The sequence below is a fragment of the Grammomys surdaster genome, unplaced genomic scaffold (assembly GCF_004785775.1).
Source record: "Grammomys surdaster isolate TR1022 unplaced genomic scaffold, NIH_TR_1.0 126131, whole genome shotgun sequence".
NCBI classification, from domain to species: Eukaryota; Metazoa; Chordata; class Mammalia; order Rodentia; family Muridae; genus Grammomys; species Grammomys surdaster.
In genome coordinates, this window is record NW_021620939.1 from 4,175,082 (window position 1) to 4,200,703 (window position 25,622).

The window sequence follows — 25,622 nt, forward strand, 5'->3', positions numbered from 1 at the left end:
AGAGAGAGAGAGAGAGAGAGAGAGAGAGAGAGAGAGAGAGAGAGAGAAGAGAGGAAGAGAGAGAGACAGAGACAGACAGACAGACAGGCAGACAGACAGAGGAAATCAGCAAAGAGAAAGCCATGAGCAGTGTTTTATCTCAGCCATGGCTGCATCATGAGAGACTCTGAAGTATTAACTGTGCCAGAGTTGACCCACTTGAAGCAGGAGCACTAGACTTCTGTATGCCTACCTCATTGAAAGCCACAGTCATTGAGATGGGACTTGGTCTAACCCCACCTGTAATGGCTACTCTTCATTGTCAACTGATTGACTTAACAAGCACCAAGGGCATTAACGAGGCACAGCCTTGGGTATGTCCGTGAGAATGTTTCTAATTGGGCAGAAGACCTGCCATCCATATAGGCAGTTCCACTGGAGTCCTGGAGAAAAAGAGAAAGCCAGTGGACCTCCAGAATTCCTTTCTTTGCTTCCTATTCCACTGAGATATGAGCAAGTAGCTGCCACCACTGATCCATCTGCCACCATGAAGCTGCCTCCTCCACCATGATGAACTGTATCCCTCCAAACATGAGCCAAGATAAACATCTCCTTCCTTAACTACTTCCTATCACCAAACTGCCCCCAGTCCAAGCAGCTGGGATCCATCAAGGGCACACGTCTGAGGAAGGTTACAAATGTAAATGGGTGGCTGTAGTATCGCATCACTAAGGGAAGAAAAATGGGGACCTATCAAAGGACATTGCACACATCACCAGCAATATCTTCTGCAAATGGCTATGCAGATCCCAAGATCTAGAACACATAGGGCAGAGACCTGACCACATACCCCAAGCTCCGCTGTGTGCATTTTCAACCCATTACCTGCTTCTCTGAGCCTTTCTGACTGCTGTTCCAGCAAGGTGATGCTTTCACCCTGGAGACCATCTGAGAAGATGAGCAGAACCTACAGAAAGAGAGAAAATGGGGTGGTATAAGCCAGAGGTATAACTGGGAACAGAGGAACAGATTTGGAGTGAAGAATGGAAAGTAGGCTGTATACCTGGCCCCTGGATGCAGATCTCTCCTCAAACATGTCCCAAAGTGACTGCAAGAACTGTGCGTTCAGATGAGTTGGTCCACGGACGGCAACTTGCAACAAGCTGTCAAACACTGCTTTCTGATAGATTTGGAACTTGGCCGGAAACTCTTGGTCACTGTTCACCTTAAAGGCCAGGCTTACCTGCACCTCTGCACCTGCACCACAGCTCACCCCTCTGATAGAGGTGATGTCCTCCAAGATGCCTGGGAGGTACGATTCTAATCGAGGATGGCCCTGGAACAAAGGCTGGCCCTGATGGTGAGTGGAAATGTCAAACCCGACCACTACATCCAGAAAGCAATCTGGAGACCAAAGAAACAAGGCTAGATTAATCAGCAAGCAGGAAAAAGGATTGCAGAGGGGGTTAGGAGATAGGAGAGATGATTTTGTCATGCTCCAGGGGGTGTGCAGTACCCAGTGGACGCTCAAGAAAATGAAGATACTGGCTAGTCTACCAACATAAAATACAAACACTTCCTCCAGCCCCTTTCATATGTAACAAGTTTCAATGCAAATTTTAGTTTTATGTATGTGAGCAAATGTTCCTGCTTTTAATGATGACATACTCTGATTCACATCAGTATAACATATTAAATATTTTGAACTGTCCTGGAGATTATTCAGTTTCTAACAGTCATAAATGTAAAGTTTTGCAAAGGCCAAGTGGGTCATGTAGGTAAGTTAAATGGCCAGGGAGTGAAGACCATCATCTGGAGAGCAGATGGAGCCACATGCCTGTCTACTGCCAGCTCCAACTGACAGTGGCCAAGTGGTAAATGAGGCCCCATGTTGTTAGATCCATTTTTAAAATAAAGCCTGAAAGCTATACATTTAATGCAAAGTCTTCCATTTGTGAGCACAGTCAACTAACTGAATTGTTACCCCAGCTAGACAGAATGAGCAAGTTGCATGCTGGGTCCTCTCTGGTCCTTGCCAGTTGCTCCTTCTCAGACTAGGGGACATTGTGATGCTACTCCAGAGTAAGAACTCCGGCTTTCTAATTCCAGCCCCAGGGCTCTTCCTTCATCTTGTCTCCACACAAGTACCCAAGCAGGACACGAAAAACACAGAGCACTTGGAGAGCCTGACATACACTATTAAAGGCAGTAGCTAGCCTCCAGCATCATGACTTCAGAGACAGCAGTAGGGGATATTACTGCCTGTGCATAAATTCCACATAGCGAGAAACACCTGCTGCTGTGATGTCGTCCCAACTCCCAGCCCCAAACGCACAGAACCTGAGTACCCTGGAGCTGCTGCCAGCTGCCACGGAGGAGTGACATCCCAGAGGGTGGAATACTGTTCTACAGTTTGCTGACTTCACACCCTGCCAAGCTGATTCCACTACAAAATCCAAAAGGCCTTTGCAGCCATTTATATTTGTGGATTAAGGAATCTGTAAAGACAACTAAAATTTTTACTGTTACAATCATGAAGATGTTATCCTTAAAAAGGAAACAAAACAGGGCTAGACAAATGGCTCAGTAATTAAGATCACTTGTTGCTCTAGCAGAAGGCCCAAAATCAGTTTCCAGCACCCACAGGCTGGCTCACAACCACTTGGAACTCCAATACCGGGGGATCTGACGCCCTCTTCTGTCCTTTGTGGGCCACTGCAGCCACACAGTAGCTGCATGCAGACCAGGGCCAGAGGATCAGATGCCCTTTTCTAGACCCTAAAGGTCACTGCATGCATGTGGTCCACAGACATACATACAGGCAAAACATCCACATACAAAAGCAAAACTATAAAAAATAAAATTTTTACAAATCCACTCTATTACATACATATAAATATACACACACACATATACACATATACAGCATACACCCACACACTGAGTCCTTTACTAGTTAAACAATGTTGAATCAGTCAAAGTTTCAATAGTGAATATTCATTTTCCTTACATCCTACCAGATGAAGGACACGGTCCGGAGGATTTGTACAGGACATAGAGCTCTGCTTATGAAAGGAGCAGAAACTCTGGCTAGAGTGAGAGGACAGGGATGTCTACAGGACACAGCCAACCCTATACCCTTGTGCTCTATACCCAGTCCTGCCACTGAGGAAGGCTGACTAATCGCAAGCTTCCAGGGGGAAGCAGCAATCAGTGTCTCCTCTCACCATACACTGTTCTAAATGGATTCCACAGGGGCTAGCCCATAATGCAACCTTGGGAAACAAAGGCACAGGAAGTCTCTAATAAAACCAAACAACAGCGAGACACTCACTGTCTTTCCCGCAGCTCTGGCAAATTTCACGGACCATTCTCTTCTTCACATCCACATTCTTCAGTTTATTAAAGTCTTGGAAAGTAATTATTTTTCCTGAGTTGCCTGTGATGGGCAGAAGCTGTTCCTTATGAACATCTCCTATGCCCAAAGCCAGGACACAGATGCCAAGGTCTTTTAGGACCTTTACCGAGCTTGCCACATTATAGCGCGGATAACTAGATGTTATAACAACCAAAGTCTGAGGTACACCAGCGTTTCTTCTCCCGCCAACCGATGGATCAAACATGTCACTCACATGCTTGAGAGCAAAGTCAATTCGTGGAAACCCTTTGCTCTGGGCCACACTGTGGACCTGCGATTTCCACTGAGTCTTGTTCAGAGAGCTTTCCAACTCAATAATCTCCTGATACCGGCTCCCGTATTGAGCCATTCCGATTTTCATTCTTTGAGACTCAATATCAAAATTATCAATTAAGTCTGACAAGAAAGTTGTCATGGTAACAAAGTCTGAATCAGACACCATGTCAGAGCCATCACAAAGGAAAATCACATCAGCTTCCGGAAGGTTACAAGCTGGAACAGAAAGGAGAAGTATAAATTATTTCTTCATGCGTCATTCTAAATTGTTCTGTTACTGGGCTACTCAAATTGCTTTGCTAACTACTTAAATTGTTTTGCATTAGCAGCAAATTGAGATAAATTAACAGAAGAAAGACTCAATGATTGAACTGCAAAGAGAAGGAAAAAATATCAGGAAAGGGGAGGATAATGGATATTTTTCAAAGTGTAATTATATTTGCATGAGTTATTGGGAAAGACACTGCAGGCTATTCAGAAAGGAAGTAGGTAATTTGAACAGATTCAATACTCCCATGAAGAGATATTTTGCAAGCCTGGAAGTCTTTGCAATGTCTGCAGATTGGAACAGGCTAGGTAGCAATACCACAGTGTATTGTTGAAACTTCTGTTGTTGCTGATGCTGTCAGCTTACATGTGTATTGAATAGTATCATTCTCAAAACTCTTTGGGCATGCAATAACAAAATAAATAGTCCCAACCAGCTCATGACACATTATTCTAATTGTGTATATATAGAAAGGGAAATTCAGAGTTTGGTAAATTCATAAAAGCACATAAAATAGATTCTTTTCTATTGCAGTTTTTATGTCTCACTATTAGACACGTATGAGACAAGTGGGTACTGTTTGTAAACAGTACACAGGACCATCTCCCTGAAGCACAATGTGAAATATTCTAAAACCAAGGGATAACTTTCTCCCATTTCCAGCCAGACTCCCTAACTCTGAGCAGCAGAAGGGCAACCACAAATGGTAACCATTGGTTGCCCTGTGTCACACAAATCCCAGTAAAGCAGAGGGGCAGACACAGAGCCCAGCTGTCCAGACAAGCCTTCAAGAAAGATTTAGCGTCCTGCAGTTAGTGGAGGCTCCAGCTATCAGCTCCTTCAGGTCTGATTTTCATATAGAGATGTCTTGAAAATGCCATGTCTTTCCCAGGGCAGCCCGCCCTCCCTTCTCATCCTGTCCTTGCCATCTTAGCCTGACGTCAGGTAGCCATCCTGGGAAGTGTGCTTGCTTCAGCGCTACTAAGTTTACAGTTTCATTGGACATGCACCACTGGCTGACCTCTGCATACCCTGCCTTCCTTTTTATTTCACAAGTGTGATTCCCTTAAAACATGTGTACCCCAAATTCCATCTCAGCATCCATATCTGAAAGGTAACATGGGAGATAAGAATAATTGTAGCATGCATATTCCTAGGACAAGACCAGTCCTAGTGAGGTACTAGATTTGGCAAAGACCCAGTAATGAACAAGAGGCTGAGCAACCCACAGTCTTTTGATGGGGACAGATGAGATAAGATCATCACAACAAGCTATGCACTAAGTGCTAACACCAAGAGAAGGACAAGTACGGGAGTCTCGGAACGTGGAGAAAACAAAGCTTTAACTTGTTAAGTAGATTGGCTGTAGGTAAGTGATACGCTGGGTGTTCCCAGGGGGTTGAACGAAGTGTACAAAGAGGCAGAGAAATTTCAAAATAACAAGAAAGACGTGAAAAGGGTAGGGGCAACAGATGAGATGGGAGAAGTTTATAACAGTTGGAGAGAGTTAGAAAGCTTCCAAAACATTGTAGACAGTAGCATAACATAGTCTAGTATGTGTAAGATACATCACAAATTCTTAAGAGTTACCTGCATGGCAACAGGACAGATGAGGAAGGGGTGATACACACACCTGGGATGGGCACGCGTACATGCACACACCCACACATACACATACACAAATAGGTACACATGCATATATCACACACCCAAAAGCTCAGACGCCATCATGGAACAGGGGTAGAAAGACTGTAGAAGCCAGAGGCTGAAGAGGACCAGATAATACAAGGTCTTCAGGACTTGATAGAGTAGCTGTGACTGAGTCTTGCATGAGATCAATCGGTCAACATTCTATCATGAAAGTGAGAAGGATCACGAGTCTCCACCCCTAATTGAGGAGCTGTTTGCAGTGGGTAGCTTCTAGAGGAGGTAGACTCTCTTTTCTTTAAGGGTGTAGCTCTAACAGCTAGCCCCACATCCACAAGTATTTGGGCAACCCAAGCTGGAAAAGAAGACATGAAGCTGGGGGAGTGGAGATGTATGGAGAGGTGGGTCTGGGAGGTGTTAGAGGAAGGAGTGGGTGTAAATATGATCGATGCATATCATATAAAGTCTCAAACAACAAAATATTAAGCAATAGTTATAGTGGCTTACTCTCTTGTGAATTATTGCACAGAGTCTCTTGAAGAGGCAGGTAAATATCTCTCAGTTTATCAAAATTGTCTACATGGATAGTATTTTCTTTCTTCCCTGCCATGGTCTCCAGTTCATCTTGGTTGGCATTTCCTACACCTACTGCAAAGATGGTGATGCCTTTGTCTCTGAGTTCCCGTGCTGTGTCATTGAGCTTGTCTCGGTCATGAGACTCGCCATCTGTGATGACAATCATCAGCTGTCTCACGTTTTGCTTCAGGCGGCTGCCGTGCTCTTCTGTGAACAGGATGTTGGAGTGCTGAAGTGCCTTGGCAGTGTAGGTCTCTCCTGTGGTGTCCCTGGGCCTCCTCAGATGCTCAATGATGGCCGATCCAGTTGAGTAAGTGTTAAGATAGAAAAGAATCTCAGGATTGTTGGAGTACGTGAGAGCTCCAAACTGAACTCGGTCCCTGCCAACGTCTGCCTTCTTCACCAGGTGGATGGTGAGGTTAATCATGCTTTCCTGCTCTTGTGAGCCTATGCTGCCTGAGTGGTCCAGGACAAACACAATGTCTAAGAGTTCGATCCTCTTGCAATCTGGAAGAAGAAAAAAAAAGAGAAACGGGCACTCACAAACTATACCACACCACCTACATAACATTGAGAACATAGTCAACATTTGCCATGAGCATTCTAGGTACATGGCACCCCTACCCCATCACCCATGTCTTGCCTCTCATATGTGCACAGCTGTGTGCATGTGGAGGCCAAAATTCAACTTCAGGTTTCATTCCTCAGAACGCCACCTACCTTGGTTCTGAAGCAAGGTCCCCCCACTGGCCTGGAACTCACCAAGTAGACTAGGCTGGCTGGCCAGCAAGCCCCAAGGCTCTGTCTCTCTACCTCCTCAACACTAAAGTTACAGGCACATGTTTTTTAAAAATCTAGCTTTTTCAAATGGAAGCTGGGGATTAAGCTCTGCTCTTCATATTTTTGTGGCTAGCACTTTGCCAACTGAGCAGTCTCCCCAGTCCCTATCCCACGTGGTTCTTCAAGGTGGTTGCTGTCATTTTTACAGAGAAAGAAATCAAAGCTCAGCCAAGGGCAAGTTGCAGAGCAGGATTCTAGGGGCACGCATACCCTTAGCTATGGGGCTTCACGGCTGGCAGACCTTGTACCACACCATTCTATTCTGCTGCATCTCTGACCCAGTGGTGCCTTTGCTAATTAGCTTTCAGCATAAAAACAATGTCAAAAGCCAATTCAAAGGCAATAATAATGGGAGACACGCTGGGGTTTGCAAAAACAGCCTGCTGTCTGGTAGAGTTCGGGAGCTCATTGTGTAGGCTGGTGATTATATTCCACTCTCTCTGGCTCCAGCTGTCTTCTGTGCCCCCAGTACACAAACCTCCCCAGATAGATCATAGAACTCTCCACTTAATGTGTGCTCCATCCTAGCCTCCAGAATTCAAACTTAGGAATGGATGGATATATGTATGAGAGAACGAAAGTGTCCATCTCTGCATCCCTGGTCCCACTTTCTCTTCCATTTTCAAAGCCAACAGACCACTCTGGTGGTCTTCAAAGTCTAGACTCTCATGGTAATGTTTTTTTCTTTCCCTGATAACCTAGGCACCTGTACTCCAAAGTTCCCTTTATCCTTCACTTCCCACCAGCCTGTTTTACCTCCAGTCTTTATTTCAGCCAATGAGACTATCAGTTATTCAAGTCCCAGACACCGTGGATAAGCTCAAACTAGCCCTTGAAGGCCTGTGGCAATGGCTTCACTGAGATGCAGTGACTGAGCATGACTTTAAAAACATCTATGAGTCAGTAACTATATGAGGCAGTTTCACCCTATGCTCCAGACAGGGTTCTGCCAACATTAATATTTATCAAAATGAAAAGCCTAAAGTTGACGGCCTGGTCCCTTAGTACACCTCTCAATGCTATCAAGAGCCTGAGAATCACTGCCATGTGTAGAAAACGACTCCAGTCAGGTCGTTACTGGAAAAGTCCCAAGATAACACCTAAAGCTCAGTTTGCAACAAGGTGTTTCATTTGTTAACATTCTAAAAATTCTAAGCACCCAATCTTGAAGGATGAAACCCAGTGAATGCTTCTGTGTTGCCAGGAGAACACACAACAGACTTCTCATGTTTTCATTTGTTCCCTTAGCTATCTCCAAAACAGATGACAGCACGTGACAGGTTTTAAAATGTGAGTCTTCAGGCTTTGTGCAGATCAATAGCAAGCTCTAGTTCAAGAGAGGTTAAATCTGATAGTATCTGAGCTGGGATGCAGTTCAGGGATAGAGCTTCCGCCTAGCATCTGTGAGACAGGAGGCTCAATTCCCAGCGCTGAAAAAAAAAAGAAAGATTTTGGCGCAAACTGAAGATTGCTCAATACTTTTAAAAAGGCATTATAATTTATGAGAGAAATGTGGTAACCTTAAGCAAAGGCACACACTACAATTTCACAAGTGATAGTACATGAACAGACAAATGCCTAGCTGTCAGAAGTTAAGAATTCCTAACAATAAAAATGTACACCTCCAATTTAAAATGTGAGGGACGTTCTTGGTAGATCTGGGCTGTTTAGGTTACCATTAGATATAGCTAAAAGGAGGATGCACTTATGCTTCTAGTTACTTCCTGCCCTGGATGATTTTATAGATACATGAAAGCATTATAATTGACAAAAAGGAAACGTAAAAATATCTATGGAAACAAAAGGATTAATGGGAGGGGGAGCCAAGAAAGGAAGAGGAGAGAGGGTATGTGGGTATGAGAGAATATGCTCAGATAGATAGATAGATAGATAGATAGATAGATAGATAGATAGATAGATAGATAGATACTTTTTAAAACCAAAGAAAATAGAGCTGGAAAGGTGGCTCAGCAATTAAGAACATTGACTGTTCTTCCAGGAGACTCAGGTTCAGTCTCCAGCACCCACATAGCAGCTCACAACCATCTGTAGCACCAGTTCCAGGGGATCTGAAACCCCTCTCTGATCTCTGTGGGTACTGAGAGCATGTGGTACACAGACATACAAACAGACGAAACAGCCATACACATACAAATATGGATATGACCCAAAACTTAAGACACTGAAGTCTAGGAAGTGGCTGAGACCAGAGTGCAGCCCTCTTAGTACGAGTTAAGTCAGTATCTCACATCCTGGAGGCTTAAAGGGGGAAGGGGATGGGAGGGCACATACCATGCAGAGCACACACTCGGAAGATGAGTTTATTCTCTATGGCCTTCAGATGATCAAAGTTCTCAACATGGAAAACCAGGCTGCCATCCCCACTGATCTCCTCCAGTTGAGCCCTGTTGGCACCGTACACACCCACGGAGAAGATGGTCACACTTTTGCTCCTGAGAGCCATGGCTGGACCCCCCACTTCATCCTGGGCTTTTCCATCTGTGAGGAGGATGAGAAACTTTCTGACCTGGGGGCGGCCCCCCTTGGAAAGGTCAAAGTATTCATTCACGAAGGTTAGTGCACTTCCAGTCAAAGTGTTTCTGTTGATGGGAGACATCCCATCTATGGCCGCATAAATTTCCTCATGTGTAGAGTATTTATTAAGCTGGAATTCTTCTTTGTTATAATCACTGAACTGAACAACGCCGACTTGGGATCTGTCGGAGCCAATCTGAATCTTTCCCACCAGATTTTTCATGAAAGTTTTCATTGTCTCAAAATTTGTAGGCCCTATGCTTCCAGAACTGTCCACCAAAAACATGATGTCTGCCTTCATGTCTTCACATCCTGTGTGGGAGAAAAAGATCAGAAATCAGTACGATTCTTATATAGGAGGCAATAACGAATGTACTTATGAGATAAGTATAAAATTGACCCAGAGCATGGCTGTTATGTTTGACATTTTTACTTGTAACTTTGGTAGAAGCCTGACAAGAACCCTGCATCAGAAATTCACTGAGGACAACCCAAGAAGTTTTATAAAGAAAATGCCACTACCAAATGCCAATCCTTCATCCATACAACCAACCATTCATTCATCATTCATGCATCATTCATGCAGCATCCATTCATCATTCATTCATCATTCACTCATTCATCATTTATTCATTCATTCATTTGTCATTCATTCACCATTTATTCATTCATTCATCTTTCATTCATTACTTATTCATCACTCATTCATTCATAACTCTTAAGTACAAAGAAATACCAAGCTTCAAGGTAAATAAATGTTAAAGATGTAATGGCAATTTTAAAAGTTAAACAGAGCCAAAGTAACCAATTTTCAACATTTCTAGGACTAATGTTTCATTTAAACATTGTCATGAAGCTAATGTAAAATACTTATAAAAAACATAAAATCTAAGTAATCTTAAAGTAGCATTATTTTCTGGAATAATTTTAAATTATTTGATAAATAAGTCAACTCTAGAAATTGTAGTGAAGAGGTTTTGTTTTTTAGGATATTACATGCTAATATATAGTACACATATGTATTCATTCACCACGGACTCTTCATTCACACAAACACACACACATACACAGCCCTTATAGGAATTGGGTATGCATACATACATAGACACATACATGTAAACACACACACATACACACACACACACACACACACACACACACATATATATATATATATGCATGTACAACTTCTATAAACTTTTGAAAATGAGTGTTATTGGGACTGGAGAGACAAGACAGCTCATCAGTTGAGAGCACTGGTTGCCTTTGCAGAGGATCCAGCTTTAATTCCCAGCACACACACAGTAGCTAACAATCATCCATAACTCCAGTCCCAGTGGTTCTGATGCCCTCTTCTGATCTCTGCAAGCACAGCATCTACATGGTACACACATATATATGCAAACCAAACTGTCATACATGTAAAATAAAACTTTTTTAAATCTTACAATTAAAAAAATATTAATGTGGCTTTAACAAAGCCCCAAGGTAAGTAAACTGCTAGTGGCACGTCTGTGTGTGACACATATAAAGGATTAGACATTTTTATATGCATTTAACATCCATGGGAGCTACTCCCTTATTTCTACATGTGATAGAATCTGCTTCTAGAATGCTAATTAATGTTTCCTCATTTTTACCTGTTAATCAAGTTTCATCCAGACAGATATTTTCCCAGCAGAAGAATGCTTGTCCCAGCCTTTTTTGCAACAAGACATAACCTCCCACTCCCCCCGACTAAGTTTGAACCAGTAGCTGAGCACAGTGGCCCAGCCTCTTCTGGGTGCTACCATCAAAGCATCAGAGTACAGCATGCTCCTTTCAGGTCTGGCTTTCCACATTTGGAGGTGAGAAGTGCATCTTTAGTTCAAACCTAAGGTGGAAGCCCCTGCCTGTCCGCTAGACATGCCCAGCCTATTGAGGAAGAGAAAAACAAGCAATAACATTCTGCAACCTTGAGCTTGAAGTGTTGCTGTCAGAGTACTTTGGTCCAGCACACAGATATACTATCTCAGTCCATTAGCATCTTCTCTGGGGTGGACTGCTCTTCTCTGGTCCCTCAGCCTAGGCTCCTTGGCATTCTAAGTTCCACTCACTAGTTAGGACTCATTTCAGGGTCCATGACTGGATACCTGAACTATAAACAATGTGCCTCACATCAGCCTAGAACCTTATTCTTTAAAGAAGAATCTACGATGCCCTCTTTATTGTGCTTCCTGAAGCTCTTCCCCTTTTCCTGGAGTCAACCCTGGAAATGCTGGGGACCATTCCTTCTCATCTTCTTGCTCTTAGACCTCAACTGTATATGACAACTGTATTAAAGTCAGAGTGGGGGAAGGAGGAAGATGAATCCCATGACATGGGATTCTGCCTGCAGTACTACACATTTACTTCTTTGCTTTTCTTTCCAGTGGCTCAGAAAAAAAAATCATCCATATTTTGCATCCTTGTCCTCTCTTTCCAGTGAAAACCTCAGCCACCTTCTATGTATAGTACTCAACTTTGGTTCCATTGTTGTTATGTTTGCTTGCTTGCTTGCTTGCTTGCTTGCTTGCTTGCTTGCTTGCTTGCTTTGCAGGGCTGAAGCTCAAACCTAGGGCCCATCCATTCCAAACAAGTGTTCTACCACTGAGCTACATTCCCATCCACGCTTGGTTTTCATGTCCTTTCTGGGTTTCACTTTGGTTTTCTTACCTTTTTCAGAACAGATGCGGTGAACAATTTCATTTTTTATGTTCTTCAGAGAATCAAAGTTCTGCCCGAAGTTAACCCTTTCGTCTTTCCCAGCAATCTGCTGCAGCTGTGTTCTGTTCGCTTCGCCAATCCCAATGGCGTGAATGGTGATGTGCTCGGCCCTCAGTCTGTCGGCAGGTTCTAGAACGCTGTCATTTGACTTCCCATCAGTCAGTACAATGAGGTAACAGGGGACTCCATCAGCCCTCTCTGATTGCCCCTTCTTTATGATTGGCAGTATGAAATCCAGGGCTTTCCCAGTGAACGTAAGACCTTGGAGTTGTTTGATGTTAAAAACAGCCTTCTTCAAGTCAATGCCATCTGTGTAGCGAGAGACTGGAAACTCCACTTCATTCTTGTGTGAATACTGGACAACTCCAACCCGGACTTTGTTGGGGCCGATAGGAAACATGTCTATCACAGATGACATGAATATCTGGATTTGCTCAAACTCTTTCTTACGAATGCTCGATGACCCATCAATGAGGAAATAGATGTCGGCCTCTTTTGTATCCACACAGCCTAAAAAGGAAACAAACGTGTGTGAGTATGGGCAGAGAGCGCCCTGTCAATCATGGAGCTTCTCCAGGGAACTTTGTGAGGAAACATGAGGCTGTACAGGATCTAAAGAAAAGGGCCTCCAAACCAGACAGTGATGATGCATGCCTTTAATCCCAACACTTGGAAGAGAGGCAGAAGTAGGCAGGTTTCTGAGTTCCAGGCCAGCCTGGTTTACAGAGCAAGTTCCAGGACAGCCAGGGTTACACAGAGAAACCCTGCCTCAAAAAAACAAAGCAAAACAAATGAACAAAAACAAAAACAAAAAGGAAGAATGAAAAGAAAAACAGGCCTCTGTGTTGGTATGGAGCCTGAATCTCTCTGTTCATTTTAACCTTTGAAATGTGTCACCATCTTGGGAAGATATTGAAACACAGCAGGCATACTGATTTATCTAAGATAACACAGCCAGTAAATGAAGAGCACATTTTCAAACTGAAAGTTCCCCATGCTTTATCTCCTTATGTAAATGAGCCCATCTTCTAAACACAGGGCAATTGAACATTTTAGAATTCTTGTTGTTGGCAGCTTTGGGGCAATTAATGATTCCTGACACTGCTGTAGGCTTTGAGCAACCATTCCTTAAGAAATAAATAATACTGAAAAGAAGTCCAATCCAGAGAAGAATTACAACTGTGAAATCAATACACAAATTTTCGGGACCAAGACCACAATCCTCTGCAAAGCACAGGTTGATGCGGGCTTGCAAACCTTTAGAGCGAGCAGAGCAAACTGACGCATAATGAATAGAGAGCTGAGGGCGCTCCAGAGGTAAGGCTGCAGTGGCCAGTGGTGCTAGACAGCATACGGAGCACAGCAGGTCCCACGGCTTCCCTGAGCCTCTGCCCTCTCACACAGACACTAGACAGCCATCGTCACTGATGCCCTTACTACACCAACTTAGAGCCCAGCCAGGAAAGCCCTTACTGCCCAAGTCTGAGCACCTACGATAGCGGGGGGGGGGGGGCCACACATTTCTGTAATCCCAGAGCTGGGGAGGGAGAGTCAGGAAGATCCCTGGGGTTTGTTGACCAGCCTGTCTAGCTGAACCTGGGGGCTCCAGGTACAGTGAAAAACCCAACCTCAAAAAGTAAGGTGGAAACCAACTGAAGAAGACATGGACCGGACAGTGACCTCTGGTCTCTACACACAGGCACACAGAAGTATATACACACACACAGGAGCACAGGTACATATACAAAAAAAAAACCTACCCCTTATATTAAGGATACTTTAAAGTTAAATAAAAGTTAGGGTCAGCAAAATTGTTCGGTGAATAAAGCGATGGCCATGCAAGCCTGACAACTTAAGTCCAACCCTCAGAATCCGTGGTGGAAAGCAAGAAGTGGTTCAAACACACCTCTCAACTCCATGCACGTGCCAGGCCACACACATGCCTGTACCTCAAACGCCTCCTACACACACAATAAATACATCCCTAATTAAATAAAATCAAAAGTCATCTCACTTATAACTCGTTAACGTGGTAACTAACCCTTGAACGGCAGACCATTTGACTGGGCAGGAGATGGCATCTGTCCCTTGACATATATAGGCCTCATAGTTCAGTTAAACAGAGGTAGAGCTACCAATGTGTAGAATTGGCTTTTAAAAATAGAGATGTTTATTGTCAATTGGATAGCGCTAGACCTGTCAGTCACAAAACTGACTTTCTGGTAGGATGCCACACCCCTAACAGTCTATTTTATTACAATTTAGTTTCTATCTTATTGTGTCTAGGAATAGAAAACATTCTGCTCAGAGGACATGAATGGCCAGGCTCCTGGACACCTACAGTTCTCACCATTACAGTATCTGGAGTTTGGATAATGTAAATGTCCTTTGATTTACTAATGGTCTAGTTAACAAATTAACAGAAACAGAGATAGAGTGACAAGCAAAGAGACAACATTAAAAAACAAGCCAAGTCCAATGTTCCCTGAAGGTGGAACTATAGATTATTTTTTTCTTCTCTGTGTCCATCTACACTATAAAAATGTTTTATGTATAATGCGTATGGCATTATTACGCCTTACTGAGGCACAATTGGTGCATTATGAAATCGATCCATTGTAAGTAGGTTGTTCGATGGATGTTGGCATATTTATAGATATGCAACCATTACTCGAATTCAGTTTATTTTTTAGCATTCTCACAATCCTTAAAAGTCCCCTGAGTTTTACTCAATGCCCATTCCTGCCCCAATCCCAGGCAACCATTCCCATCAGCCATGTAATAACAAGAATCTTCTAGACATACCAGTTTTATCCAGCTCCATTTGTTCTGCATGGGTAGAAACCTGGGTCCAGATTTCATTGTGGATCTTCTTCAAGAAGTTCCCACTGTAGGATTCCAAGTGTCCGTAGGAGCTGTGTGTGGAAATGCTCTGCCTGGAAGGGTAAGACACTATGTCTTCTAACTGCGTGTGGTTGGCCCCTTCGATGCTCAGTGCAAACATAGTTACACCCTCCAAGCGCAGGTCCAGTGCAGCCTCCCGCACCGCATCATCTGATGCTCTGTGGGTAACCAGTACAGCAATCTGGGGGACCCCCTGTGCCTTTCTGCTGCCACTGGACTCTGAGAAGCCTTCTTTCCTCATCTGTTCAATGGCAGCCCCAACATTAGATGCCCCAGTGCGGAGGGAGAGCTTCTGGATTTGCTGCTGGAATTCAGACTGGTTGGTGCTTGACCTCAGGGAAGAAATAGTCTGAGCCCTGTCACTGTAGCTCATCAGCCCAAGCCGCATGCAGTTGTCCTTCACATCCACAGAGCTGGTGACATTCTCCAGGAAGTTCTGCAGGTCCCTCAGATTTTGTGTGGTCCCCACTGATTCGTCCACCAAAAATATAAGGTCAGCAAGGGAGTCTTTCTGGCAGGATGTGGGAAAGGGAACTGTGGAGACAGAAAAGTTGTGATGTTAGGAGACACCGGTGGCCTGGGAGGAGACGACTTCCAGGATGGTTGAGACGCTAATGCAAATGGATGGGGTTACCACAGACCCAGTCCGAATTGCTTCCTCTTAACAAACAAAACAGCAAAGTTCTAAAGAAGACTGGCAAGGCCATTGAATTCAGAGGTTTCATGTGTACTCTTCTATGCTTAGCAAGTTTCCTGCCACATGCTTACAGCCAGCATTGTCACAATCACCTCTGTAATCACCCCTACAATAACCCTTGTCATTACCAGTGTGACCACAGTCACCAGCATGGTCATCATCACTACCAGTGCATGAAACTCAACCTCATTACAAGTATCACAAGTATGGCTGCCTCCACCATGGTCCCCACACCCACCTTTCACCAGCAATGTGACCATCATAGCTGCCACTTTCCCTCACTTTACAAGGACGGGAACAGAAGAAAACTACCCAATGCGGGAGAGCTGGTAGGTATCCAACTCAACTGCCACCCAGGCCAGATCCAGGGCTTTGAGTTAGCCCACCCTAACATCCATCTCATCTAGGAACTTCTGGAGCATGGGAAGGGGCTGGTCCTGCAGATCCAAAGCTGTAGCTTCTACGATGAGATATTTTCTATGTTTTCCTTTAATTTTTTTTTGTTTTTGGGTTTTTTTTTGTTTTTTTGTTTTCTTTGAGGGAAAGTTGCAAGGAAGAGAGGAGGATGTGAAGGGATGGGAAGATGTGTAGGACTGGGGTGCATGATGCAAGGCTCACAGAGAATCAAGAAAAAGTTAAAAGGAAGGAGAAGGAAAAGAAGAAAAGGAGAAGGAGGAAAACAATGAGAAAGAAGAGGAGGAAGAAGAGGAGAAAGAAGAGGAGGAAGGAGAGAAAAAGGAAGAAGAGAAAAAAGGAAGAAGAGAAAGAGGAAGAAGAGAAAAAAGAGGAGGAAGAGGAGGAGAAGAAAACGAAAACTACCCACAGTCCTAAGCACCTGGGCCATAATTTAAAATCACTGATAACACAGCCTTGCCTTAGCTTCCAGAAGGCAAGTCCCTTCCATGCAGTAACCTGTCTTGTACTGCAAGGAGTAAGAGAAATGTGATCAATACATGGGGTCTTCTAAGAAAGAGACAGAGCTCCACTGTCCCAGAGAGACCAGACTAAGAGAAACCCAAAGAGTCAGAGAGCAGTCAGGAAAGTCTGCCAAGCTGGGGGTTCTCCTGCTATACTCCAGAGGCATGCCTGGGCTTCTCACCAGAACAGAATTCTTACTGCAAACTGTGCCTGGCCTGTTTGCCTCATCACCAGGATGGTGTGGGCAACCTTCTGCTTTGTTTTCTCTGTTCCTTACTGATGCTTTCTAGGCCCATGTCCCCAGTGACTATTGGACTCACGGGAATTCTGCTTTGAAGTCATCATAGAAAACTCATCTAAGACACAAGTACAGCATCCTTCAGTAAGAAGGTATGAGTGAGTGAAGCATTAGCATTCCTCCTTGGGGCCAATGGAGCCAAGAATCAAAGTCAATGAAGAGAAGGCCCTGTGTGTTTCTACATGAAATACCAGAGTTTCCCGGGAACTGAAGGGAGGGCAGTCCAGGCACCTGCTGGACAGAAGCTGGAAGGTAACAGAGATGGCTTCTGGAATGGAATCAGAACTTACCTAAGGACATGCTGCAGTGGCTGAAGTCATAAGCCCTAAAAGGACACACTTTGATAGCTGGGGTCAATGCTGATCCCGAATAGCTCTGAATACACAGGCATCAGCATGGATGATGGGGTCCCCAGATATGTGCTTGGGGGTCTTCAGAAAAGAAAATGTCACATAGGCAAGGTAGCAGCTGAGGTCTTGAATTATGTATGTGAGGGAGTTACTGAGCCAATTCAATTTGAGATGCCGCCAATTGCTCTCATTTTTATCCATAAGCCTTTGAGAAATATTGCCAGTATTTCCTCAGTTTAAAGATAAACTCTGCTGGGGGAGACACTGTTCCTTAATAGCAGTGCTTCCAAGTCTCCCTAAAAAGCACTAGTAATGCGTCACACACACACAAAAAAATACATCCTAATATTAAATATATGGAAATGTGAAATATCTAGTTATAAATGTAAAAACTATCACTGTAGGATGACTGACTACATAGCTGGAGCGGTAAAAAAGTGTCTTCTGTATGAAGCAGGTACTGGTTGGTACTCAACAGACACAGGCTTAGAAGAAATGGTGCAGGAGGGGCCATGCCTCTAGGCATACGCAAGCCCATGACTGCAGCCCACCACACTGCTGAGCAGACCCCGTGTGACATAAAGCATGAACATGTGCAGACAAGCCTCTCATCCCACAGTCCTCGTTCCCACTGACAGCTGCAATATGCTCGCTGACTGACACTTACTGAATAACTGCCCATCAACCTCACATCACCAGGAATATGAAAAAAAAAGGAACCATCTAGATGGGTTTCTGAAATCTATGACAGCCGGCATTCATTTACTCATAACAAGAAACAGGACACCAGCTCACTGTCTAGGCTCAAAGAAGACAGAGAAAAACACAAACTGCCAATTCTGCCCTTATAGCACTGCCCAATCACAATACAGGACAGGCACAAAGAAAGATGGAAAATAATGGGAAAAGTTGTCATAAGATGTGCCCAAGGAATGCTGGGACCCAAAATGAAAGCATCCCAAGAAAGGAAGAATGTGGGGTTGAGATTTAAATGATGGCTCTCTTTTGCCAAAAGGAAGCAAAGGAAGGCAACAGAATTGATGTCGGAGAAATGACACAAGCAGAGGCAAAGAAAAGGCTGGTGTGTGGAAATTCCCAACAGCTAGCACACTGAGACAACACAGATGAGAGGTGCCATGGGTAAGGGTGGAGAGATACAGAGCCCATGGGGATTGGGTGCCTCTTGAAGGCCTTCCTACCTGTCTGATCAACACTGTTTGCAGCTGTGGTTAGAGCTTCAGGTGTGATTAGAGCTGCCGGTGTGGTTGGGGCTACAGCTGTGATTAGGGGCACAGTCATTCCTTCCCTGTACTGAGTCACATCCTTGATGATCTGTGTCATGTTTGGGGCAAACATGCTGAGGTCTCTGGCAGTCCTGAGGTTGAAGTGGAACTGAGAGGTGGCCATGGCCTTCAGGTTTTCCTCAGAAGCCTTCTGCACCCCCATAGAGATGATTTTTACCCCGTCTTCTCGCAGGGCCTTCGAAGCCTCTTCCACATCATCCTCTGACTCTGCTGAAGCCAGCACCACCAGGATTGGGGGGAACTGTTTCTTGTCTCTTCCATTTGTGGGAGCAGAGAAATAGGTCCTGTGTGCCTCCTGCAGGGCGTTCCCTAGCTTCAGGGACCCACCGATGAACCTGAAGTTCTTCTTCAGGTGGTTCAGCATGGGGTTCCTGTTCCTGAAGGTGCCCAGCTGGAATTCATTGTGGAGAGCATCACTGTACTGGGCCAGGGCCACGCGGTACTTGTTGGCCTCTATGGGGAGGCTGCTGAGCATCTTGTTGAGAAAAGTTCTCACAAATGGGAAGTACTTGACTCCCAGGTAGTCAGAGCTGTCCACCAGAAATACCACATCTGCATACTCGGGGCCTGGCCCTGCACAATACAAAAACAACAAGCACACACACAATCTTATTTCCACCATAACAATTTAATTATAATTCCAAAGACTGTTTTTCCTGGAAGTCGAACAGAAGAAAACCACTTCTTCTGCCTGACATATCAAGAGGACATTTGTAAAGTTTGCCAACAGATCTTTAACCCTCAAATCTATTTCTAAAGGTAATTTCACTTTCTTCTTTTTTTATTTTGGGGGCTCCAAACTAACACTCTCTCTCTCTCTCTCTCTCTCTCTCTCTCTCTCTCTCTCTCTCTCTCTCTCTCTCTGTGTGTGTGTGTGTGTGTGTGTGTGTGTGTGTGTGTGTGTAAAAGAGATAGATGGACAGGTTGAACCTTTACATATGCACCTAACAAAAACAACTCTGTACTATGATAGCCTCATAACAATTGTTGCCAGATCAGCTGCCTACTTTTATGTTGACATCACACAAGCCAGGATGAACTGAGAATAAGGAGTCTCAATTGAGAAATATCTCCACCAGACCGGCCCATGGGCAAGCCTGCAATGCATTCTCTTGATTGATGGTTGATGCAGGAGGGCCCAGCTTACTGTAGGCAACGAATGTCACCCTCGGGCTGGCTGTCCTGGGTGCTATAAGAAAACAGGCTGGGCGAGCCATGGGACAGCCCTAAGCAGCTCTAGTCCATGTCCTCTACATCGGCTCCTATGTCCAGGTCCCCACTCTGCATCTCTTCCCTGCTTTCCCTCAGTGGCACGCCATGCTGTGGAATTATAAGCACAAATAAACCTTTTACTCTCCAAGATGATGTTGGCCAATGGGGTTTCACTACAGGGATAGAAACCCTAGTGAAGACACCTAGAAACTAGAGGAAAATGTAAGAATAGTGAATTAAAGTTGTACTTCTGAAATAGTTTAGGACGCTGAGCTCTGCAAGTTTGATGGAGCCCTTCCTCTTAGGAAAGCAAACACTTGCTGGAAACTGCGGTAAGAGATAATTACCACAGCTGTCGGCTCACTCCACAGACCCAGCCTGCAGAGGAAGGAATGCTTTAGCCTCTACCTACAGAGTTTGTTCTGGTGATCATGTTTAACTGTGATGGAAAGTCACCCCGGGTGGAAATGAGACTCAAAGACACCATGGATGCTCACACCAGCAGGGACTTCAACACATTTATCCAACCTATACAAGCTATAAGGAACCGTGGGCTAGGGTTGGACTTTACAGAGCATGCCATGCTTATAAAGCGAAATTCTGCTCGCCTCCAAGCGCCTGCTCAGTCATCCGCTGGTCAGCATTTCTGCTACATTTCTAAAGATAAGGCTCAAACTATTCTAGTCACAAGTAGGCTTACTGTCTTCCCAGAGATATGAGACACTGAGAGTTATGCAAATCGATGAATAAAGATTTTCTAGCTAGGGCTATATGATGTTTTTACTCATAGCTTTCTCTATCTTTAAGGGATGAAGTCTGTTGAATGTTATGTCCTATGGCTATTATTATTATTATTAAATGATATATACTTGATCTGTTAGTAAATAAAGTATTCCTTTATATTAAAGTTTGATAAAGCACAAAAATGTTTATTTTTCCCAAATAATAATGAACAAAATATATACTGGTACCTGGGCTCTGGTCAGCCAGGGTTTCAGTCCAGAGGATTAGGACAAACACAATTAGCCGGAGCTTCATTCTGTTAACAGGGTTTCTTATTTTTATTCTGAAAAAAAAAATGCAATATGAATTATATGCAGTATTGAATACCAGGAACTACTTACAGGATGGTGTCCTGAAAAGAAGTATTTAAAAAAAAAAAAAAAACAGGCATCAGTCAAGCAGGTACAATATTTGCTGAAAACAGATGTTGATGTGAGTTGAGCCCTGGATGTGGCTGAGTATGACTCCAAGCCAGCCTCAGCTGCACGAGACCTCCATTCTAGTTAGTACAAATGGTGTCTCATTGTGGTGCTGGTTTGCATTTCCTTGTGAAAGCTGAGCATATCTTTTCCCATACATGTTGGCCATTTACATATCTTCCTTGCAGAAACATTTACACGATGCCTACTTTTAGGCAGGCTTTTGTTGCCGTGTGGCAGGAATTGCTTACATATCCTGATACCAGACACTTAGCAGATAAATGACTTGTGAAGAGACTCCTCCCACTCTGTGGATTATATTTTCACCTTCTTAGGACACACTTTTAAGACGAGCAGTTTCAAATTTTACAAAGCCCAATTTGTCTGCATTTTATTTTGTTGCTTATCCTTTTAAGATTTAGTTTTATTTTATGCGTACAGGTGGTTTGTCTGGACACGCCTCTGTGTGCCACAAGTATGCAATAACCTCAGAGATCAGAAGAGGGGATGAGATTCCCCAGAACTGGAGTTATGGATGGTTGCAAGCTGCCATGTGGGTTCTATGACTTGAACCCCAATCCTCTGGAAAAGCTGCTGAGCCATCTCTCCAGCCCCACTGCTTAAGCATTTAGTATAGTATCCAATGCATCATGGTCCACTCCACTGTGACGAAGAATATCCCAAATGCTTTCTTCTAAGTAGACTAGAGTTTTGCCCCTTGGTACTGCAACACTATAAGGCTTCTTTCTGGGTGTCTGGTGCTTGCCCTGTTCCCTGGAGGTGTGCACAGCTAATGGGTCTTTGTTGTTAGAGCAGGCTGAACTGGAAACACGGAGGAGAGACAGCGGTGGAATTGGCAGTAGTGGCCGCAAAGGCAGCAGTGGTGGAGAAGACAGTAGTTGCAGTAACAGCAACACTAGCAGCTGATGCTCAGGTCCAGAGATTACTCAGGGTGGGGCTGGGGGTCTGGGTTCCAGGAGCGATGGGGGATGGGGATGTGAGGGAGAAAGAGGAGCTTAGGCTGAAGAAAGACCTTGGGAGGCTGGGAAAGTCCCAGAGAGCTGCCAAGCCTGTGAGACACACAAGGCCAGAGAGCTGTAAGGGCTAGTCACTGCCAATAGCCACTGCCTAGGCCTAGAGAGCCCAATACTCCAAGGCTAAGAAACTTGTCATTGTGAGACTAAGGGGCCAGCAGCCAAGCCTTAAGAGCTATAAGAAGGTGCTCCCTGGGCTGCTTGCTGTTACCTGCTGCTGCTACTTTAATCCAAGAATGGCAATAGCTGCCAACTAGGTCTGCTGCTGGCTACAGCTTCCCTAGAGCATACACCTAAAACCTGAGTGTCTGGGGACCTATCTCTTTGGCTTCTAAAGCATGGAGCTATAGGCCCCTGGCTTTCAGAGTTTGGAGATATGAGCCTCTAGGTCACCAATCAAGCCTCAGGACTCAAATCAGCCTTGCCAGCAATGAAAGGGGCTGAGCATCTATGTAGAGCCAGCTGGTTGGCTATAGGTTAGCTCAGTACTTAGGGGTAGGTCAATCTCATACATTTCTAAGACCCTCCTCCTAGAATTCTACGATCCTTTTATTCTAGGTTGGAAAGAATTTAGTAATGTAAACAAATTATATTTTAGAGATTTTCATCTCTGTCTGGAGTAGAGATAGCTCAAACCAGACTGAGGACTCAAAGAAATGCGGGGTTTGAAAAGCTTCCCAGAGAACCAACTCAATCCACGTGCTTCCCAACTCTGAGAGCCAGATGGGAATTCAAACTAGCATGGCCTCTGGGAGGAGGGAACCCCACGTCACTTGTGGAGGAATAAACCCCACATCAGGAGGGAGCAGTCCACATATTTGATACTGGGCAACATTGCTCATTCTGACTGGGTAACTGTACTTCCTGTTGTTACCAAGGAAACGAAGGTTTCCTTTTGCATTTTCCATCTTATTAAAAAGGGAATTTAGAAACCACGCAGAAGGAAGCGTAAGGACAGTTTTACTGAGGTTCAGGAGAAACACAACAGGACAGACAAACCACAAATCTTAGCAGCTTCATGGAGGAGAGATGGAGACGGGACAGAGAGAAAACCAAGGGCCAAAGGGTAACAAAGCTTTGGACAAAGTGTGAGAAAGCCCAGGGAAAGCATGCTTAGAATTTTGGCCAGTATCTGAAAAAGGTATAAAGAGAAGAAAAAGAAAACCATGCTTAGAGCTGGGCGATGGTCCGAGTTCAGAAGGCACCAGGTTCTAGGAACTTGTGTTCCAGGAACCGCACCAGGGACACAGCGTTAGAAACAGAGATGGCTGATTCGGTAAGGAATAACACTCCCAAGAACGGAAGTGGGCTAGTGAGATGAAGGAGGAGCACAGAACAGATTGGATCACAAGGCAGACCGTATTTATAGAATTTATACAGTACTCATCTCTCTAGTTTGTACTTAGAAGGCCTTCTTCAAGCATGCTCTGTTAGATGAAAACCAGGTGAGGACCGGCTTCGTGCCTCCCTCTGCATACTGACTGAGCATGCTCTGTTTGACTCATGAAGCCCAGGTAGGTAATGGTCTCCAGCCCATTCCCTGCCAACTGGCTTCTTCATGTGTTAATCTTGACGGTTCCTTCTCCAACCCCTATTCTCCTGTCACACTATGAGATGGTCTGTTTTGAAACGTGTAGTTTGGGGGTCTTGAGTCGATTTGGTAAATCAGGAAAAAGAGAATCTTAAAGTTTTTTTGTGTTTGTTTTGTTTTGTTTTGTTTTAAGCTCATGGTAAGGCTTGTGATAGTCTGGCAGAGTCAGACACTAAAAGAAACCAGAAATTATTTAATAAGTTATTAACACAACAAAGGCGTTGGGGTCTTGAGTCCTCTGGCTTGCAACTGCTTTATGTAAACAGTTTATTGGAAGTTTACACAGCTAAATCCCAACTCTAAAACAGCTAATTAAATAGCATTCTGGAACCACCATGCTTACTTTTTTTCCTTCCTCTCCTTTTGTAGCTAAAGGAACAAGAAGAAATGAATGAGAATAGAAAAAAAAAGTGAGGGTACCCCTCCCACACCAGTCACTGTCTGCTTTCTCCCAGGATCTACCCTCCTCTCCTCCTGGTTCATCATCCATCACTCAGGATAAGTAACCCCCACATGAAGACCAGGGCCATGAAGCACGGACCAGAATAAGGAGCTCAAGCCAAAGGGCAAAGGTCACAACTTTAGTAACCCCAAACTCCAGCTGCTGAAGGCCCCAGACCACACATGCTTGGTTTCCAGAAAGCTGGGGATCTGAGGTCTACTGAAGTTGAATAGCAAATCTAAAGTCATGCGGCCTCTGGTGCTTTGGCCCATTTCTGAGGACATCTGGAATGCATATTCGGTTTTCCCATCAATAGGGACAGTGAGGGCCCCAGCCTGATTGTCTTGTCTTTCTGTTGGTACTACATGGTTCTGTGGTCTTTGGTTTTCATGGTTTTCTTGTTTCTTTCCTGGCTCCATTCCTCAGAGAATGTGTAATCTCCTCCATATCCCCAAGTCTAGCAGCACACCCAGTTTCTCTTCCGTATCCCCAAGTCTAGCAGCACACCCAGTTTCTCCTCCATATCCCCAAGTCTAGCAGCACACCCAGTTTCTCCTCCATATCCCCAAGTCTAGCAGCACACCCAGTTTCTCCTCCATATCCCCAAGTCTAGCAGCACACCCAGTTTCTCCTCCATATCCCCAAGTCTATCCCCACACTCAGTTTCCAAGCTTCTTGCACCTCTATTGGACACTTAGCACATCTTGACAGTCCTGAGACTCTGGACAGGCTTTTCTTAACCCACTTTTTCTTCCTAGTTTGAATAGCTGTTGATAGCAGGTCTGGACGCTTCCTGCCACACCACTGAAAGTCCTAATTGTCTACCTCAGTGTCTGCTCAAAACCAGATCCTCCAGAAAGAACTGGGTTGAACTGGGTTAATTAGGAAATGATAAGAGGCTCCATCTAGGGCTGGAGAGATGGCTCAGTGGTTAAGAGCACTGGCTGCTCTTCCAGAGGTCCTGAGTTCAATTCCCAGCAACCACATGGTGGCTCACAACCATCTGCAATAGAATCTGATACCCTTTTCTGGTGTTTCTGAAGACAGCTACAATGTATTCATATACATAAAAAAATAAATCTTTTAAAAAAAAAAGAGGCTCTATCTCCGCAGCCATCACCACTCAACAGCCAATCAAACCTTCCCTAGAAGTGCAGCAAAGCCAGGCACTTCTAGGACAAAAGGCCATGTCTTGAGTGTCTTGAGGATGACAAAGGAATGCTCTGTACATGAAAAGTCAACTCTACTGTTTAAACGTCCTACACCAAGCCCGTGTGTGGTGCTTCATCTTTATTGTCAACCCGACTGCATTAGAGCCACCTAAGAACACATCTCTGGGCATGCCTTTGAGGGGGTTTCTGAGAGGTTTAAATAAGGGGGTAAGAC

General features: G+C 44.4%; 1 protein-coding gene across 1 annotated transcript in view; it reads right to left on the reverse strand.

Annotated features, from left to right (window-relative positions):
- Positions 1–25,622, reverse strand: part of Col6a5 (collagen type VI alpha 5 chain) — a 103,748-nt gene that overhangs the window by 70,271 nt on the left and 7,855 nt on the right. Inside the window, exons 2-10 of the mRNA XM_028756689.1 lie at positions 20,939–21,033; positions 18,651–19,328; positions 15,090–15,722; positions 12,234–12,794; positions 9,297–9,851; positions 6,096–6,671; positions 3,314–3,889; positions 1,043–1,383; positions 865–946 (exon numbers count right to left, since the gene is read on the reverse strand). Coding sequence (XP_028612522.1) covers positions 865–946; positions 1,043–1,383; positions 3,314–3,889; positions 6,096–6,671; positions 9,297–9,851; positions 12,234–12,794; positions 15,090–15,722; positions 18,651–19,328; positions 20,939–21,005 — 4,069 coding nt within the window. The 5' untranslated portion in view covers positions 21,006–21,033. The remainder of the gene's footprint in view (positions 1–864; positions 947–1,042; positions 1,384–3,313; positions 3,890–6,095; positions 6,672–9,296; positions 9,852–12,233; positions 12,795–15,089; positions 15,723–18,650; positions 19,329–20,938; positions 21,034–25,622) is intronic.